The sequence below is a fragment of the Alligator mississippiensis genome, chromosome 1 (assembly GCF_030867095.1).
Source record: "Alligator mississippiensis isolate rAllMis1 chromosome 1, rAllMis1, whole genome shotgun sequence".
Classification (NCBI taxonomy): domain Eukaryota; kingdom Metazoa; phylum Chordata; order Crocodylia; family Alligatoridae; genus Alligator; species Alligator mississippiensis.
Window position 1 is genome coordinate 213,329,118 of NC_081824.1, and position 19,469 is coordinate 213,348,586.

General features: G+C 40.5%; 1 protein-coding gene across 15 annotated transcripts in view; it reads left to right on the plus strand.

Moving 5' to 3' along the window:
* The window catches only part of EHBP1 (EH domain binding protein 1), a 364,380-nt gene that overhangs the window by 253,450 nt on the left and 91,461 nt on the right, over positions 1–19,469 (plus strand). For all 15 annotated transcript variants that reach the window (XM_059719703.1, XM_059719709.1, XM_019500781.2 and 12 more), the window contains 2 exons: positions 14,019–14,197; positions 14,817–14,865. In XM_059719703.1, coding sequence (XP_059575686.1) covers positions 14,019–14,197; positions 14,817–14,865 — 228 coding nt within the window. The remainder of the gene's footprint in view (positions 1–14,018; positions 14,198–14,816; positions 14,866–19,469) is intronic.

Below are 19,469 nucleotides of genomic sequence, written 5' to 3' on the forward strand. Positions count from 1 at the left end.
TGTACCCCTACCAGCATACATTTTATATTTTAACCCCTTAAACGCCAATATTATTATAATGAAAATTAAATCCGCTATTACAGAATTTCTCCCGCGTACCCCCTGGAGACATCTTGCATACCCCCAGGGGTATGTGTACCATGGTTTGGGAACCCCTGATATAGGTAGTGGGAGCATAGGTTTCTGGTTATTAATATCAAATGCTCTTATTAGCTCAGCCCATATTCCATTCCACTTGTTCGTGGTACATCAACTGGAACTGGGATCTGGTGCATTTAAAACTAAACCTTTCCCATCACCAAAAATTGAAGTACATGTAAATATAAATAATTAATCCAGGGAAGTAAAACTTCTGATTTTGTATTAAAATTAATGAGACAGGAGTTTTGCAAAGCAAAGTACAATATAAAATGCTTCAGAACAGTCAAATATAAATGATGTAGTGTGATTGAATGTCCCCATAAGAATGAAAACCAAACGTCTGTTGGAACTGATGAAGATATGAAAAAAACCCTTGAAATTATGGTGAACATAACAAAAACTAAAAAATTTAAGTGAGTTCAACAAGCAGTCCAGAAAGAGTTAGCAATGGCTACTCTGTTTAGTATGCCCAATACATTCTAGAGGCAAGGATGTTTTTTGATTGAAATCTCTTATTGGACCAACTGCATAGCTGGGATAAAGTTAGACAAGCTTTCGAATGCAAAGCATTCTTCAGGTCTGAAGAGACTTGCTTTCCTCCTCAGATCTGGAGAAGAATGTTTTGCATTCTAAAGTTTGTCCAACTTTATCCCAGCTATGCAGTTGGTCCAATAAAAGATACCAACCAAAACAATCCTTGCCTCTCACATAATTCCTGGACCATCATAGCTACAACATCACTCCAACGTTACCATAGCACCTTTTTTTTCAGAAGGATTCCTATGACCTTTTTTTAGGAGCTCTGCACTCTCCATTGTTTGTAGCAGGCCTTTGAAATGTGGCAGGGGTAGCCTAGGGGCCTGGAAGGTCGTTGTTTTTCTTTTTAGTTCAGTTCATATTTGAAAGCATTAAAAGCTTTTTGAAATTGCCATTTCCCATCTGTGTTTACGTTGCTTAATCCTGGCAGCATGCCAAAGACCCTGAACAGTCTCACCTTGGAAAAAGGCCAATAACTCTGGCTATACAATGCCCCGATGCCTTGTTTCCACATTACATGCAGAGCTCAGACTCTAGGTAGGATGATGCTGCCACAGCAGCACACAGTGTAACAGCATAGTGGAAAATACCCCACAGTTTGCCCAGCTATGGCAAACAAGCAGGGGTGGGAGAGCAGGGAGGCAGAACTGGCCTCATCTCTTGGGGACAGGACATTAGGAAGAATATGATTCCATTCTGGTGACTGGTGTTAATTACAAACATTTCCCAGCCCTTTTTATCAAACAGTGCCTTATGCACCTATAGTTTACTCAGGCTGGGATATAGAACGTATCTGTTTAATATGAATGTACCTGTTCAATGGCAACACCGTTTCTTGAAAAAGGCTTGCTATCTTTTTATCCTTGGCCATGCTGCTCATAAGGTGGAGTTATTTGCAAATGAGCAGGTGACTGTTTCTGACTCATAGGTATTCTCTTTTACTAGTTTATTGACATAATGTCCTAGCTGTCAACTAATATGCTTAGGATTTGGAAAGCCTATATCTGACTGACTCCTTTTATTCTGATGCTCTTTAAGTTCACACCCTACCTTAGTCTGAGTAAGTTCTTTTTGTTGATATGTCCTACATCCTTTTGCTCAAAAAGTAAACTTGTCCTGTGGTTTAAGTGGTCTATCCTGCAATGTAGAATGCATGAAGTTCCATCTAGTAGCACATAGAGGGATGGGATGGGATGGGATGGGTTGTGTTGTTACAATTCTTTTTTTTCTTTACCTCTTAAAAATACTCCGACAATTGCATCCCAAAAATACTGTGTTAAATGAATATTATTTAGGTTGCAGCATCTAACACTTTGAAGTTAAGAAATACTGTGGCCTCCCATGCCGTTCACCTGTGGATCAAGTACGTGGGGTCTTCTCTGGCTTCACCATTGCTTTAGGGTAGAAACAGGTCTGTTAGTAGGAGGACTTTGGTTGGTCTCCCAGGGGGTCTTGTCTGCCATGTCTTTGATGGAAAAATAATTTTACTTGGGAGGAAGATGGTCTGTCCCATCCCTCCTGGTGCCTTCCCTCGGTTGTCCCAGTTGTTCTTCCTGCTTGGGGTTCTGCCTTCCCTACGCCCCACCTAATGCCAACCAAAGAGGTCATCACCTGGACTGTCAGAATTGGTATACCATGCATCTTGGTGCTTCGGCCTTTTAAATTTATGATAGTAGGATCAGAACGTTGTTTTGGCCCTAGTGTTCCCTACCGCCACTTTGCCTCATCTGTGTGTCTTCCTGGTCCTGTGCCGTCCTGTCTCCTGGTGTCTTGCTCCCTACTTGGGCTTTATACTTGCTGGGGGTCAGTTGTTCATTGATCCTCACCCTATTTGGTCCTGCTGGAGTCCAGTTGGATGTCCGATATCCATGAGGGCTCTGCAAGTAAGTCCTTGGGCCCTCTCTGGCCCTGAGTCGTAGCGAAAGCCCCTTCCTGGGGCAGCCACCAGGTCTCTGCACTGGGACCAGGTTCCAGATCTGGCCCTTCTGGGCTGATTGAGGACCTCACATCTGGTCCTCCTGGCTGGTCTCCCGCCAGGCATTTTATCCCGGCTTCAGGGATCTAGACAGCCAGTCGGCCCCAGCACACTGCCATAAGGCATGCCCATGCTGACGTGGGAGCAGGTCGCAGCTCCTTCTGGCTTGGCCGGGTTTTTTTTCCCTTTTACTGCAGCATCTTCGCCCACCGTGGTTTTACTTTCGCCATGCTCCAGTTCCGGGCACAGTGTCCTGCCGGGTCACTCCTTGCCCGGCGGAGGTAGGTCTTTTCCACAAATACCAATTTAGATTACCTTTTTTAAAATTTTTCACACAAGTTATAATACAGTCTTTATTTATGTGACAGCATACTGTTTTTTGGACAGAACTGTTTCCTCATTCAGGGCACATGATGGACCAACTCCAGGAATGAATCAGGCTGGGTTGCATAGGAGGCTGTTGTTAGTAGCACTCCTACCTTATTTGCTGTAGAAGTTGGAAAGTGTGCAGAAAATGATGCTGGTCTTTTGATTTGAAGCAGGTGAATGGCACACACAGCTGGGACCAGTCCTGGCTCTGCCCTTGAGTTCCTGTATGATACTAAGCAAGTAATTTAAACCAAAAATTGAAGGCCATTAATTGTGGGTTTCTCATTTTGGGAGTCTCAATTTGACATATCTAGAATTTGATTTTTAGCACTTGCTGTTAATATTGAGCACTAACCATTGTGCCAAAAGTCTGGAGCTATGATTTCTCCTGCAACCTGGTCTGAATGCAGTAGATTGGTAGTCAGGGGAGACTTGAGTTCTAATCCTGGCTGTGTCATTGGTTCATTGTATTGCTTTAAGCAAGTTGCTTTATTTAGTCTCATGTTTCCTGTCTCTAAAATGACAATTGAAGTTCTTTCTTGGGAAACTATTGTGAACTGAATTAATGTAATTTTGAAAAGCAGACAGATATGGTGGTGAACACCACAGAAAAGATCATGAGGAAATCAAAATATAGTATTCAGTGCAGCATTTGGATGGTGCACAGTAAATAAAGTCAGGAGGCACAAATTTAACGGAAGAAGAAAAAGAAACAATATTGAACATCATCTTTGGTCTTCAAGCACTGAATTAGGTCTTGTGGAAGATCTAGCAGGTGATTGTGGAATTAAAGATTATATAATAATTATTGTGCACAGTGGGACCAAACTAAGGTTGCATAGGCTTTCGTGCACAAGAGCTGCCATCCCAGTCAGTTATAGATAGAGAGACCTTGATCTTCAGATGCGTTTACGTTTAAACTTCTCAGACTCTGTCTCCTCAGACTATTTTTATGCAGCCATTTATAGTTCAGAACTTATAGTACAAATTTTGGTGTGATTCTGAAGAGATACCAAACAATAGAATGCTGTGGGGTTCAGGAGTAAAAGGTGTACTGTTAAAATTGTGTGTCTGTTTAATTGTGATATGTGCTGTCCTTGTTGACATACATTAGCTTCAACAGTTGTCCTATGGGTATAAATACTGTGCATCATCCACATTGTGCCCTTAAGGCAGGGGTGGGCTGGATCCAGCCCCCCAACTGATTAGATCTGGTGCACAGGGGGTGTCTGCCAGTTGATTGGATCCAGCCTGCTTCCCCTGCAGTGCTCTACATGGGCCCAAGCCCTGCCTGCTCCTGCCTGGGGCAGCCTGCACTGCACTCGTGTCCACACCCACTGACCCTGGCCCCAGCCCTGGCCAGATCGCACAGTGTCCTGATGGGGCTGCTCCCAGTGCAGCTGCCCAGATGTTGCTTGGCTCCCCTGTGCCTCCAGTGGCTCCTCCTCCTCCTGCCCCTGCTGCACCATTCCAGGCAGGGGGGAAGCAGCAGCCCCAGGCAGCTCCTGCCTCAGCGCATGGGGCTCAAGCTTCAGGTCACGTTCCAACCATTAGGCTCCCTGGCTTGATGAACAGTCATCTGCCAGCAACCAAGTGGATGAAAAATGGCCAGGAGCTGGAGCCCCACACTCTGGGGCAGAAGCTTCCCAGCTGCAGATTCCTCCCCCCTGCCTGAAGCAGTGCAGCAGGGGCGGGTGGAGGAGGAGCAGATGGCAGCGGGGAGAGCCCAGAGCAGTACTAGGGCAGCTGCAGCACACCGCAAGCAGCCTTGTTGAGAAGCTGTGCACACTGGCCAGGACTGGCAGGAGCATGGTGCTGTCCCCAGGCAGGAACTGTTGGGGCTCGTGTAGAGTACTGCAGGGGCAGCTGCAGACTGCACCTGCACTGCCCAGGCAAGCATTGCTTCATATGCCCCCTGCCCCTTCACCCCCCACCCCTGGCTGGTTCCCAGGACCTAGCACTTGTGGCTAGAGACAAACATTCAAAAAGCTGAGCCTAAATTGATTCAGTCTTTGCAGGTTAATCTAGCCTGGCTAGGCTGAACTGGTTTGTAACCATACAGACATTCCCTCTGGACTCCAGAAATACAGATACATGCCTCCAATGGCTCAGGCTAGAAGCCGGGGGTGCTAGAGCAGCCCTCCCTCCCAGTGCTGAGCTGAGGGGGAGGTGTGTGGCCAGGCACCAGCAGGATGCTCTGATTAGGGAGGTGTGGCGTTCCCCCCCCCCCCCCCCCCCAACGCTGCTCCGGACCAGAGAGGGACCCAGCAGGGAGTTGATAACAAACCATTTAGCACCCTATCAAGAAAGCAAAAGCCTCTCTCATTAGTTCAGGCTCTTCTTAAACGACATTTTCCAAGGAAGGAACAGAGGGATGTTACCAGCTGACCTGATGATTTGCACCAAAAATCCCTAAACAGATACTATTTTGTCTGCCTTTGTCTTGTCTGCCTTACACAGACACCTCTCAGCATTAGTTAGCATACAACATGGTGGCTATGATCCATGCTGTTGGAGAGGGGAGGGGTGGAACCCTGCTTCAGCAGGGGAGTGGTGGGGGGCAGGAGGAAGCCAGACAGAGGTGTGGGGCTGTTAGGCCCCAACTCAAGTCTGGGTTCGTGCCCGGTATGCAAAGGCCAATAAAGATACCAGGGGTGAAAGTATAAAAAAGATTTATTGCTAGCAATAAAAGGTGCAAGCGGAATAATTTCACAAGACAAGCACACACATATTCAATACTGAGCCCCTTATATACAAGAGGTTGAATCTTCATAAGCATCCTTGTTTGCTAATTGGTTATAAAGGAGTGATGCAAGGAGTTCTTTACTGAGCATGTCTCTATACCTGTGTTTTAGCTATGTATCTCATTAACATACATATATGTTTCATTAGCCTATATCTTCCCCGCCTAGGGGTGTGATTTTTAGTATTATAATGAGCTCTTTGTTCCAGTAACTCTGATTCTGTTTTTTGTTTTCAAGCTTCCTCTATCTAAGACTGTCTGCTCCTTATCATTGCAGATGGGCATTCGACACATAACATTCACTTTTGCTTAGGCTTTGCATAGTAGTTTCTAGGTCAAACCTTACAGGGCCAACCCTGCTCTGGAGCAGAGAGCCCTGCCCAAGGCTGCAAAGCATCTGGGATGCTGGAGGACTCTGATTTAAGTTAAACCAGGAAGGGGTCTGGGACAGACATTGCATAAACCACTTTCACCCAAATTAGTTAAGTCTGATACTACATTCAATCAGGTTTATCTCAAACTGGTTTCAGCCATTGTCAAACTGGTTTATGTGAACTGAACATCTGTTCTGTTACAGGTTTAAACTAGTTTCTGATCACTTAAACTGGTCTATGTGTAATGTCTGTCCCTAGCCAGGCAGCTCCCACGGATGCACCCAGATGTGCATACCCCCAATATACCCCCTACACACACCCCGTGCCCCCACCCCACACATGCAGTATACAAAAGTAAGATTTTATTTTGAGCTCTTATGCAGTCACCTGTATATGTACTGCTCAAAAAAAACAAATCAGGACAAAAATTATTTTTGAAATAAAATTAAAGTATATTATATTAGATGTTTTATTTTTAGTATATGATTTTTTTTATCTATAGTTTCTTAAAAAGGTATGTTTTGAAAGATTTTGTGTGTGCAGCCTTTGACAGCTCACCAAAACTCATGAAGTGGCTCTCCAGCTGAAATAATGGTCCACCTCTGCTTTAAGGGTTATATTGTCTAGAGCAGGGGTTCTCAATCCCCGGGCTGCAGCAGGTCAGCTGCTGGTCCACAGCATGGTTGGCTGCCAGACCGGAAGTGGCTGTGGACCAGCAAACCGTGGCACCCCAAAGCCAGGGAGAGAGGCTGTGGCTTCTTCTGCAGGGCCCGTGGCAGCGCAGGGTTTGGTCTACCCCCCCACCTGGGAAGTGGGGGTATCCTTATCTGTCTTCTGGCTGGAAATTCTAGCCGTGGTCAGCTGTGACTGCTGGGCTGTCGTTTGCCAGACTGCAGCATAAAAACTTTGGGAAACCCTGGTCTTGAGACACTTACAAATGTGACAGCCCACTGGAAGCCCAAAACCCCCATTTTTTGTTTCAGCGTACACTGAATCAGTGTAGTAGAGACTCCAGGCTGCAGGCTGCACATGATCACTTTCTTTTTCTTTCCTAAAGGAGAGCTTGTGCTGTTCCTGCTGTCTAGGAAGAACTGTTTATTCTATACCCCAGTGTCTTAGCATACTCTATATGCCAGGCCATTTGGTGTGCAAGCCCTAAGTGCCAAGTTTAAGGGGGTGCCAATGATGAGAGTTAGGGTAGGAAAGGGAAGTGAATCAGGGTAGCACTTGGGGTGAGGGCAGCTGCACTCGGTAGGGAACAGGAGTCAGGGGTTGGTGCTGGCTTGAGGATTTGGACCTGCAGGAGCTAGGTCCTAGTAAATTAGGTGTTGCCACATCCAGGTGGCGATGGGATTCGGTGACAGTTGGGCAATGGTGGTAATTGAGTATTAGGATTAATTTAGACTGGATTTATTTGGATTTAACTTGTGGCATGCTTGCTGAAACTTCTGGCCACCACTGCCTTATAATGATTTCACCTTCATTTTATTTTCCCAGGTTTGTGTGGAAAAAGCACTCTGCAGTCTCCTAATCCCACAAACATTTAGTAAACAACTGAAAATCTGTAAATGAAAGTAATTTCACCAGTGTAACTGACAACAAATTTCAGGTGTGGCCTACTTAGGATGATCACCTTTTCAAAATGCAAAAGCAGGACACATGCCCACCTCCCTCCCCCAGCAAACAGCATGGCCAGATCTGAGCGTGGGGGGAGGATGCAGGGGGGCCTGATTCTGCCCCCTCCGCCCCCCCCCCCGCACCAGCAAGAAGCAAGCTCCTGCAATTGGGAGGCCCCTCAGTTGAGGGACACCCAGCCAGGAGGCTAGGAGTGCCTCACACACTGCAATCTCCAGATGCCATGATCTCCCAGACTTGGGTGTGTGAAATCTGTGGCCCCTGAGGAGTGTGGCTGCTGTGATCCCTAGGGCTCATGGCTTTCATGTATCCCCAAACCCTAGGGGTCATGGCTGTCTCTGTCATCCAACCAAAGGGTTTAATACACCCAGAGGCGAATTAATGCATGAGCCTGTGGGGCCCAGGCCCAGGGGTCCCTGCCAGTCAGGGGCCCCCTGGGGCACCAAGGGCAGCATGTGGTCAGCAGGTGGTCACCTGTGGCCAGGCAGGCATCCAGGGTGAGCAGCGCACACCTCTTCCCCACCAACAGGGCCAGGGGCTAGGGACAGACATGGGGATCCCTGCAGGTGGCAGCAGCTTCCCAGGGCCATCTGCTGCGGGCAGCCACTGGCACCAGCACCTCTAAAACAGGACAGGTCAGCCCTCCCTCACTTGGGCCAGCAGAGGGGTGGGCAGGGGGGCTGGCTGGCAGCTGGGGGTGGAGCTTGTGCTCCCTCTCAGCTGTCCCCAGCCTGTGCCCCAGTGCTGGGGAACCACAGCTCCAGCTATGTGACACCTGGGGCCACCTTCACCTCTGCAGTGCTTGCACCCCCTGGCTCACCCCAAATGTGCTGAAGAGGCCAGGCAGGCTCAGCTGCAGCCCCCTGGTGGGCGCAGAGGAAACTTGCCCTCACCTGGTAGGGGGCCTCCAATTTTTTGTTGGCCCAGGGCCCCAATAAAACTTAATCCACTATTGCACCCCCCCCAAACCCTAGGGATCACTGTTGCCTCAAGCCCCAGGGGTTTAACGGTGGGCATAGTGCACTCCTGCAGCTGAGTTCATACCTGCAGCTGAAGAGACCCTGCTACGCTTGCCAATTAAAGCTTAATTGCAACCAACTAAAAAAGGGGTACACATTTTCAAGGTCTAGCTTTATAGCTGGTTGGAGCTTTTTATCATATAATAGCTACTTTGCCTATGTAGCTGGTTTTAAGATAATTGTGAAATTAATAAGTTAATTGTGCAGTACCTGTAACATGTAGATGAGCCTCAGATAATTTATAGTAAGAATTACAAAAGAAAGTCCCCTTTGTGTTTTGTTTGTTAACTCTGAAACCACAGTAATATGTTGGTGACCTACCACTGAAATATAAAAATAGCCTGCATTGAGACTATATCCTAGAAACCCACATTCTGAGCTGTGGCTTTCAGAAAGTACAGCTTGCAGGGCTGGAATGGAAGCATGCAAAAGTATCTTTGCATTTTTTTTAATTCTGGCATTGCCACAGACTGGTTCAGCCTCTGCTGTTAGCCAGAAGTACCATCTGATAGATGCCTAGGTTGCAATGGTGTCTTAAAACAAAAAGTCTATGCGTCCAATATACTATATTTTCTCATATGCCTCTTGCACCTTTTCCCCTAAAATTGGGGAGTTTGTATTAAGCATTGAAGCTGATTTTCTGCCCAGGATACTTACATAGGAACATGGGCTAGGCCTGGCAAGATGCAAACAAGCTTCAACCCTTTGAAAGGTGAGTTCATCCTATGGCATCCTGCTTTTATTCCTATTCCACAGTGCAGCAACTATGCTATTAATATTCAGGCAGCTGAGGAAGCCAGCTGACTTAATGGCTTGTTGTTCTTCACTCCATTGGTATTAATTATTGTCTTGCCTTTTTAATGGTCTTGGTGTTCCATTAATTGAGCTAACATTTCTTAGGGCAATTCCGCGTTTGCTAGCTGCTCCTGGTTTCTCTCCAGCTAAACAGGAAAGGGAGGGTGAGTCAGCTGAAGATTAGGCTCTATCCCTATTCTGTGCAGCCATAACTCTGGAAAAAAAAATCTTAATTCTGCCTTTCAAAAACAAGGTGTGTATTTATATTCTGGGTTATAAGGTATGTGAGAAAGAATGGCAGTCCAAGTTGAGTACACCAAAGGGACGTTTACTCTCTACCCCCTCAAATCCAGGAGCATATGCTGTCTGAGGAACCCCTTTGCTTAGGAGGGGACTGTCAGGTCAGGAGACCAAATATGTTTACATCTTCCAGTGTAGACCTGTTCATATTTCCCAGACCTTTTCTGATTACATAAAAACAATCTGTTTGGCTTGAATGTATTCAAGATGTTTCTTTCCATTTCATCTACACATGAAACATTTGTGGAACAAGCTGACCCTGCTGCAGCCATTTAGAACATTCTTCTTCCTATTCCTCCTGCAGGTTTTCTCCTAGCAGGCTCCTTTTTTACTTCAGTCTTTTACTTCAACTCCTGTTCTCTGTAATCTCCTCTGCTATGTCTTCTGCTGAGGAGCTCTAAAGAGTTACTCGAACTAGGAATCCTCACTGCCCCTTTCCAAGCTGTCGTTCTCACTCTTTCATGGCATGTTCATATCCTAGTTTTGTTTTTCCTGAACTTACCCCCACTGCCTTCATTCAGGTTTCCCTTGATATCTCCCAAACAGGCCTGATTCTGGGTTACATGCTCCCATCATACAACCCCAGACCCATTCCTCTTACTTGGGGACATGGACTACACCTGACAAGGTACAAACAAGCTTCAACCCTTTGAAAGGCCAGTTCTTCCTATGGCATCCTGCTTTGATTCCTATTTTGCAGTACAGTATTTCTGAGAACTACCTAAGCAGCAAAATGTTTATACTTATATATTGGAAGTTAAGAAAGAGCCTAATATTAAAATATGGCTCAAGTAACTATCAGAAAAAAACAGCAGTTGAAGATTTTGCTACCATAGATTCAGCAAACTGCAAGTATATGACCAGATCTGACAACCTATTTTGGATGTATATGACTTTCCACTGGCATTTCCAAAAATGTTCAGTGACCTGGGATTTTGAATTCAAAAGACAAGTTAAGTATTTAAGTACTTGTTGAAGTAAGAAACTATTGAAATAAATAACTAAGTAAGAAGTTCATTAGGTGTTCATTTACCCTACCAGCTGTACTCCCACTAATCTTGGTGAGAAGAAATATATGCTAGATGATGCCTCATTATTTCTAGCAAGATTATTACTAATATTACAGCCTACAATTGTTGAAAGAAGATATTTTTCATGATAGTAGCTTTTATCCCCACCCTCTGAAAAGATCTATGCAGGGATTCTCAACCAGGGGCACGTGAGATCCTTTCCAGGATGATATTGGGCACTGTTAGCACCACAATATTAGAACTGTTAAGCTGCATTTTCCAAAGGCTGCCTTGAGACTATTGAGGGGTGCCTTGAGTCTGGAAAGGTTGAGAACCCCTGTCCTAGTGCATGCTTACCATCTTGCCATTATTAATATTTTGTTCCATACTTTCCAATTTAAATGCCCTCACCTCAGGCTAAATAATAAAATCCCTGATGAGAGTGGTGCATAAGAGAGTGACACATGTATCATAGTACTCACTTCCTCATCTTCCAAAGCATTTATGAGTAGGAAAAATAAATATGGATAAGAGAAAAAGATGGTGAAAAATACCTTAATAAACAGAAGTCAGATTGTCTTTGTAATCATGGCAAATAGTGCCAGCTTCTTGTGCATTAATGGAGAAAATAATTTTAGAAACAGCAGCATAAATTTAAACTCATATTTAGCAAATGGTGATTCCAATTCAATGACATTTTGCTAAGATTTTTTCATTTTAGTTTAAAAACTGGTAGCAGTATTTTGTAGAGAAAATACTAAAATACTACATATGGCCACGGGAATATTGATTTAAAAGCTTAGCTGTCTCTAATTCCTTTAATAGAGCATACTTGTCACATGAGTTAAATATTCAGTTTGTTGGACATCTGTAATTAAGGCACTTAAAAGGCAAATTGCCTCAGGTCATTTGAAAGTTGATTTAAAAGAATTTACATGTTGACTAGAACATTCAACTTTTAACTGGTGAGTTTTCGGAACAATTGTACAATACTGAATATGATTTATCACTAATCTTGCTAAAGTCATATGAGTCCCATCTGAGCTGTGAAATGTGCCCGAGTAATATTAGTTATATTTAATTTCTTTTATAAATAGTATAAATAGTTGCTAATATCTTGCATGCAATTCTATATTACATGTTTCGACATTAATACCTCTGAGCTTAATTATGCTTAAATATAATTTATCACCATTGTAACAGTGCTGTTTTTGTCATTTTCCTCTGTCTACTATTACCTCAGTCAATAACTGTGCAAATTTCAAATGTATTTTTCTTATTAAAATATAGAAAATTTTGGAGTTCGCAATCTGTTGCTTTTTCACTTTCCTCCATCCATATACCATGTTTGTACAAGATGTGAAGCCAGAATATGATCTTGATTACATCAGTGTGAACATGGAGCAGCTCCATGGAAGATTCCAGATAATGATGTAACTAAGATCAGAGTCTGGCCCAGGGCTTTAATATTCAGAAAGATTAAAGAAGTATTTCTTATATTGCTTCTGGGTTTTTTCCCCCTTATTTTGTAAGTCTTTGTTGAGACATCGATCCAATTTACCTTGAGAATGGTTGTAATATTATTAAAGGAAGGACTGCAATTTTCCATGCTGATTTAAACTATTATCTAGAAGGAAAAAAAACAAAACTTTCTGAACAGTATATACCTGCATTTCTGAATTTAAAACATTACAATGCAATACTGGTTTTGTTTCTTACAAATTAGTTAGCAGTGCACTTATCTGATGCTGAGGTGGTTTTGTTTGTAAGTCTGACATTCAAAACAAATAAGACATTTCCTTCGTGCTATTTCTGTTTTACAAGTTTTGAAAGTTTTCTTCTCTGCAAGCGATAAACGAGTAAATCATAGTTTGTGTGAGGTTGACAGTTCTAATTGTTTAGCACTGACATGCTTTAGTCAAGTGGGGGCATCATTGGTCTTTCCCAAAAAGGTAGTATGGACAGAAAAATGTACTTGTTACACTTAAGTGGGTGTGATATAATAAATAATTAACCCCAGTTTTATCTTGAATTTGGGGGCATAGCCTTGATATAAGTAATTAGCCTTTCTTCAAAATTACCTAACATTTTAAAAAATAAATATGCTTGCTGTAATGTCCTGGAGTTTTGTATTTTTGCCAGTTAACTATGTTTGTCTGTTTCATTATATCCAAGCATGTGTTAAACTGAAGGGTTTTTTTTAATAAAGCAAAAGTATTTTGCTTGAAAATATTAACTAGAATTAATAAATATATAAATCTTTAGGATGGTTTGATAAATGCTTAACTGCCTGTAATGAAATTATTTACTTCAGTCCTGGTTTTCTTTCGTTATAACCATAAATTGCGCTAATAAGTGCTGCTCACATGCAGCTTTAGAAGTCAGTCACTAATTCTTTCTTAAATCACAACTTGTCTTGTTTCATTTATTTTCTAAATCCCCTTTTTAAGGAAATAGGAAAATGGGAGAACAAGTGAAAATCTTAAAAAAATCTTAAAAAAATAAAATTAAATACTCATAAATTGCTCTAAAATATCTTTACATCATTAAATTTTATGTAACGTAACAATTCAGAGTAGGAAGTGCAGTTATAAAGTTTACACTTGGATGTAAACAAAATTAATGTATTAAGGATATGTCACACACACTGACTTTGATCTTGGTGCTGCGTAGTAGATCACAACTTATGTTAAACTTTGACCCTCCTATGTTTTGCTTTTGATCCAGTCAAAATGTTATCTTTATTAAAACCGAAAGGGCTTTTTTATATTTTTCTTTTTGGAAAAGCTTTTTAAGGGCATGTAGAAAAATCTACGCAATAATATGCCTTAAGTATATAAGTACTTGAACATAGTTTTTCCATGGGTACATTGCTGGTCTGTTCTCATGTGTAGGTAGAATCCTGTATATGTATGTACATCTTTTAAAGACAAGTGCCAAGGGCTAAGACTGAAGATAATAACTTGTGATTTGTGTCTTTTGCGAGTTACAGTCATTGTAAATTGACAGCTTTGAAGGACCTAACCTAACATCAAAGGATGCAGATCATTTAGTTAGGTCAATTAATGTTAATTCTCACCTTCCATTACATTCTTTTATGTTTTCCTCTCTTTTTTTCAGCTAAGCCCAATACCAAGTCCTGTTTTGGGGAGAAAGCCAAATGCTAGTCAGTCACTGCTTGTATGGTGCAAAGAAGTTACAAAAAATTATAGAGGAGTGAAAATCACCAATTTTACTACATCATGGAGAAATGGTTTATCCTTTTGTGCAATATTACACCACTTTAGACCAGATTTAATGTAAGTCATATTTATGCCTGTACTTAAATCATATGTATGTGCTAAAATTAAAAAGATAGAAAAGAAAAACTGTGTACTGTCAGGTCTTGACACATGATATTGTTTCGTCTTTTCATTTTACATGGTACCACCCTATCCGAGAAAAGAAATGTTATAAATGTCCAAACTTTATGACCTTTCTTGTTCTCTCCTTCATATGATTTGTTTTTCTCCTGTTAATCTTATACAAAGAATTGACTTCAAAATTATGATGAAAATTGTGTTACTGTTGAAATGAGATGAGACAAATAAGCCTGTAGCTCTTTATACATTGATGACAACGGATTACCTCATGGTAAATTTGGTTGTCAAGGCCAGCCTCTAGCCCATGCCTTAACTTCTCTTATAGATGGAAAGCTTCAGGCAATGAAACATGTAATCGCTGTTTGTTTATTTATTTATTTATTTATTTATTTATTCCTTTAATTTTCCACACTATTAGTTTTGTTGATTGAATTGCTGTGAAATTGCTAGTTACTGTATGATATTATTGTATGTCAAATTTTTAGATTCAGTTTGTTTTAAAACTGCTGCTTTTATCAAATACTGTACATACCCACTGTGCCATTTTCCCCCTCAGTGACTACAAGTCCCTGAATCCTCAAGATATTAAAGAGAACAACAAAAAGGTAAGAACTGCCAGGAAAAAAAAGACATAGCTTCAATTTTGGCTTCACTGCAGGTTTTTATTAATTTTGGGAAAGTGAGGTTGTTTTGTAAGGTCGTAACTGCAGCTCACAGAAGGTATTCAGCCTCCTGTGGTTCAAATCGGATGCATTATTGACTCTAGTTTGTCATGGTCTTTAACATTCACAACAAGTGCCAGGCTGGCATTAGAGTTTAATATTTGTATGGCCTACATTAAGTGTAGAAAGAAAGAGGGGATGGGGTGACTTTTTATAATAATTTCTATTATTTTTCTAATAAACCAGTTAATAAAAAAAGAAACACAAAATATTATTTTTCTATAATTATCTTGCTTCAAGATTTGTCTGGCCATTACTTTAAGAGATCTCATTTGAGTTGATCTTAATCAGTGCTGTTTTGACTGTAATTTCTGTATTTTTAAAGATAAAAGTTCACTGCTACTTTTATCCTTCACAGTCAATTAAACTAAGTGGCAAGGTGCACTGAATTTTTATATTATAGATAATATTTAGAAAAAAACGTTTTTGTTCTAAAACATGACTTTTTAAAAAGCTAAAATATTAATGAAATGTAGTGTGTTACAGTACTGGGCCTAGGGTTTTAAATCGACTTTTAAATTAGGTAATATAATACCCTTTTGAAGTAATGGTTATAAAGGAATGTTCTTAAACAAGTTCAGTGATCAGAGATGAGTTTTAAGCATGAACTCAGTCTACAAGTCGCAAGAAGACATTCTGTTGCTGCTTGCTGCTAATGTCTTAGACTGGTTACAAACTTTAATTTTTCATAAGATTTTTGAGCTTGACCCTCGAGGAATGCATTTAAAAAGCACTCAATTACCACTTGATTCACTTATAAATAAGTATGACTGAAAATCAGCAGAAAACTGCTTTGTTAGTAGCTTGTCTTCTAGATAATCTGATTTTACCTTTTTAAACTCCTTTAAAAATAATCAGTTTAAGAAAGGAGCAACATATTTTTATAGGTATCATGTAAGTCTGTGCATACATGTTTACACTCAATAAAAATGTTTTGTAAAAATTAATTTGATCAAATGACAATCATCTTTTCATGCATTTTGAACACTAAAGTGTTTGTCAACGAGCAAATAATCACAACAGTGATATTAAAATGAAATTAGTAATGAGGAATATCCAATTTGGTGTGTTCTGCTCTGTAATTTTGGACACTAGCCATGCATTCTTTGACATCTTTTTCATAATAATATGTTAGGGTCTTGTGGTGACCTAAGAGGATTATCTATGACATCACACAGCTTTTATGACCATGTATATTTTACTTCAAGATCCGTTGATTGTAAAGACTAATCATGCAAGATTATAAAAGACAGAGTGAATAGACAAGCAATTAAAACTCCTCGGTTAAATGTAAAATCAATTATATCATCACTTTACGTATAAAACTGTGATGGAAATGATCTATAATTAAAACTCTTTAGCCCATCTCCCTAATAGTGTATAATTCCCATTATTAAAGAAGTAATTATTGTTGTTATTGTGCAGTTTTTTCTTTCATCACTTTGCAGCCCCTTGCCTGACAGCTACATTGAGTATCTCAGTTGCTTCCTGCAGATTTATTTCCTGGTCTCACACAGTTCTGCCTGATAACCCCATGTGCCCTTGATTGGAATGAATGCAGCACTGGGAACAATAGCTGTGTATATATTCCATGCAGATATGTAACACATGTGACAATGATTCCTCCTAACCAATTAAAATAACATCTATGAATGAATAGGACAGTTTTTGTTGTCTGAAGCATCTCCTTTTTTCCGTCTTCCCTTTGTGTAATTGACAGGAAAGCAGGCAATAGGTAACTGTGACCACAGATTAAAGGTTAACTTTTAGAAATAAGTCTTTAAGAAGTGTTTGACTTTGTTTGCAAAATTTTTTTGGAGAGAGAACTATTTCAGTGTAATTACTTTGTATAATTGCACATTGAAATGTATTGCTAGAAAAAAGGCACATCCTCAGAGTTTCTCTATAAACCAAACTACAAACTAATCATTTTCCTCATCAGTAAGCAGTGCTGAATAAAAAAGGTATTTTACCTGTGACATATGATCTTGACCAATATGTCAGTGCGTTACATAATTGGGAAATGTTTAGAATACTGCCTGTGGTGCTTGTGTTGATAGATTGCAATTGATGTCTGTCAGTCAAGTTGTCAGGCTACCTCAGTAAATTAAAAATAACCCCTATCATTAGGAAATAGTTAAAGCTGAGAATGTATATCAAACAGTGTCTGGCATCCCAAATGTATAATTTCCATAACAGAATTCTTATACTTTAAAAAAAATTAGGTTGCAGCCACATAGTGAATTCCATTTGCCAAGTATTCAGATGTTTTATGAATAAAAGAGAAAACACGATCATCTTTTTGAGAACATGAAATACATGGCAAGCCATATAATTATGTAGAAAAAATCAAATAAAAACGGAAAACACCATGTATTCACTTTTATGACAGAAGTCTGAATTCACATATTTTCACATTATAGATTTCTTTCTCTCTCAATATTTAGTGTCTGGCTGGCACTTAAAATCTTTAGAATCTGACTCTACAAATATTTAAGCACATACTTAACTTTGAGTGTATGACTTTTCTATTTGACTGCAACAGGACTACATCCATGCCTATATAAACTGTCTGTCTGTCTGTCTGTCATTTGAGGCCAAAATCATACAAGTACTTGCATACATGCTTTGCTTTACTCAATAGGAGCAGCAGCAACTGTATATATACACGATAAAATGTGTATACAAGGTACAAGTACTTGTATGAGTTTTGCCTTAATGTTACCTCTGTCTGCTTGCTTGTATGGGACAGCAACACATTGCAGAATTTAAATAACTTTGTAGTTTGCAGTAATTAAAACTTCAGTGTATTTATTGGCAGTCAAGGCTCTGCTGGAATTTCTAGCAAATAATGAAAATAAAATAACTAATTAAATATTGTCATATGAAAATATATACAGTACATGCAAAGTGTTATTTATAATCAAAAGTCTACATATTAGCCTGAGTATGCTTACTGGCCAACCTACATATTTACTACATCTGAGTTTTTGTTTTTTCCCATAAAGCATACAGCAAAAATTTTCAGAAGTGCCTAAATAATTTATGAGCATAAATCCTATTGATTTTTAAAAGGATTTAGGCTTCCAGGAGCTCTTAAGCGCTTTTAAATATGAAGCTTAAGTTTGTAAGGCACTTGAGTTTTTCTTGAAAATTTTATCTATGATGACTTACATAAAGTCCAAACAGATATAACCCATGATGTTTTTATAATGATTTTTGTTGTTTTTGTTGTTGAACTTGTACATAAAGTCGCTAAGTAGCAAAAGCAGCCACCAACCTTTTTTTGTTCTCTATTTTTTTCTCCTTTTCTAGTAGTAAAATGTAAGCATCTTCCAGATCCCCTAGAAATCTTCCTTTAATGGTACTGCACTATCATATTCTTGCAATCCCCATTAGTATACAATTATGTAACATAAAGTTCTGTGCTAATATGTTTGATTTTGGCCTTTGCAGAACACAGTTATTTTGACTGTGCATGTGTTTACCCATTGAGATTGTATAATTTAAAGTTAGCTATTGGGACTTGAATCTTTGTGAATAATTACTGAAAAGAAACAATAGAAATAACATTGTCCAGAATAAGAAAAGGAGGGAGTGTAACCCCCCTAGCAAATTATAATCATCTCAGCTATCACTACAAACAGCAGAATTTAGGAGACTCTGACAAGTAATCCTGTATACATTTAAAATGTTCTGTGTTGGGGTTTTTTTAATCCACCATTCATAGTTTAATTTTCTGTTTTAGTGTTACCCACCGTGACTGGGCACCTTTTCTAACCTGCTGTAAAACCCAGGCCAAGCACATTTTGTTGACCCCGGGGGGTGGGGGGGTTGGGTATTTATATTAAAATAAAAAATAGACAATAAGAATATAAAGTTCATCTCAAAGCTTCTCCTTAGCTCCAGACTTCCCAAACCATTCCCTATGCCTCGTGCTCTTTAGAGCGCTACTCCCACCACTTGTAGTGATGGAGTAATAGGTCACCTGCACCACTGAATCAGCATGACCCACTCAACATCTTTCAGTAGGAGCAACAGCAACTGCTAATAAGGTTGGTTTACAAGAGAATACAGCCAGCTTGCTGTACTTTTTTCCTAGGCAGTTTCCCACTGCCATATAACCTTTCATCACTTCCTGCAGCCGTACTCCTTACACCAACCACCGAAACTCCCACTCCACGGTCCCTATTTACTGTCCCTCAAATATGTTCCTAAAGCCTACTTCATTTTTGCACTCTCTGCCCCACCTGTGTTCTGCTCCCTTACAAGTTCTTTCTCTTTTCCTTTCCAGAGCAGTTCACTGAGGCCAAGATATGGCTGTTATAACTCTCCAAGTGCACACCAGTCCCCTGCCCCTAGTCCATGTTCCTTCTGCTCTGCTGCCCCTTCCACATGCTTTCCTGCACTCCTGTCTCAGATTAGAGTCTTATATTTATAAATACAAACATTACTTTGAAGCACATTTTACCAAACTGCCCTGAAGA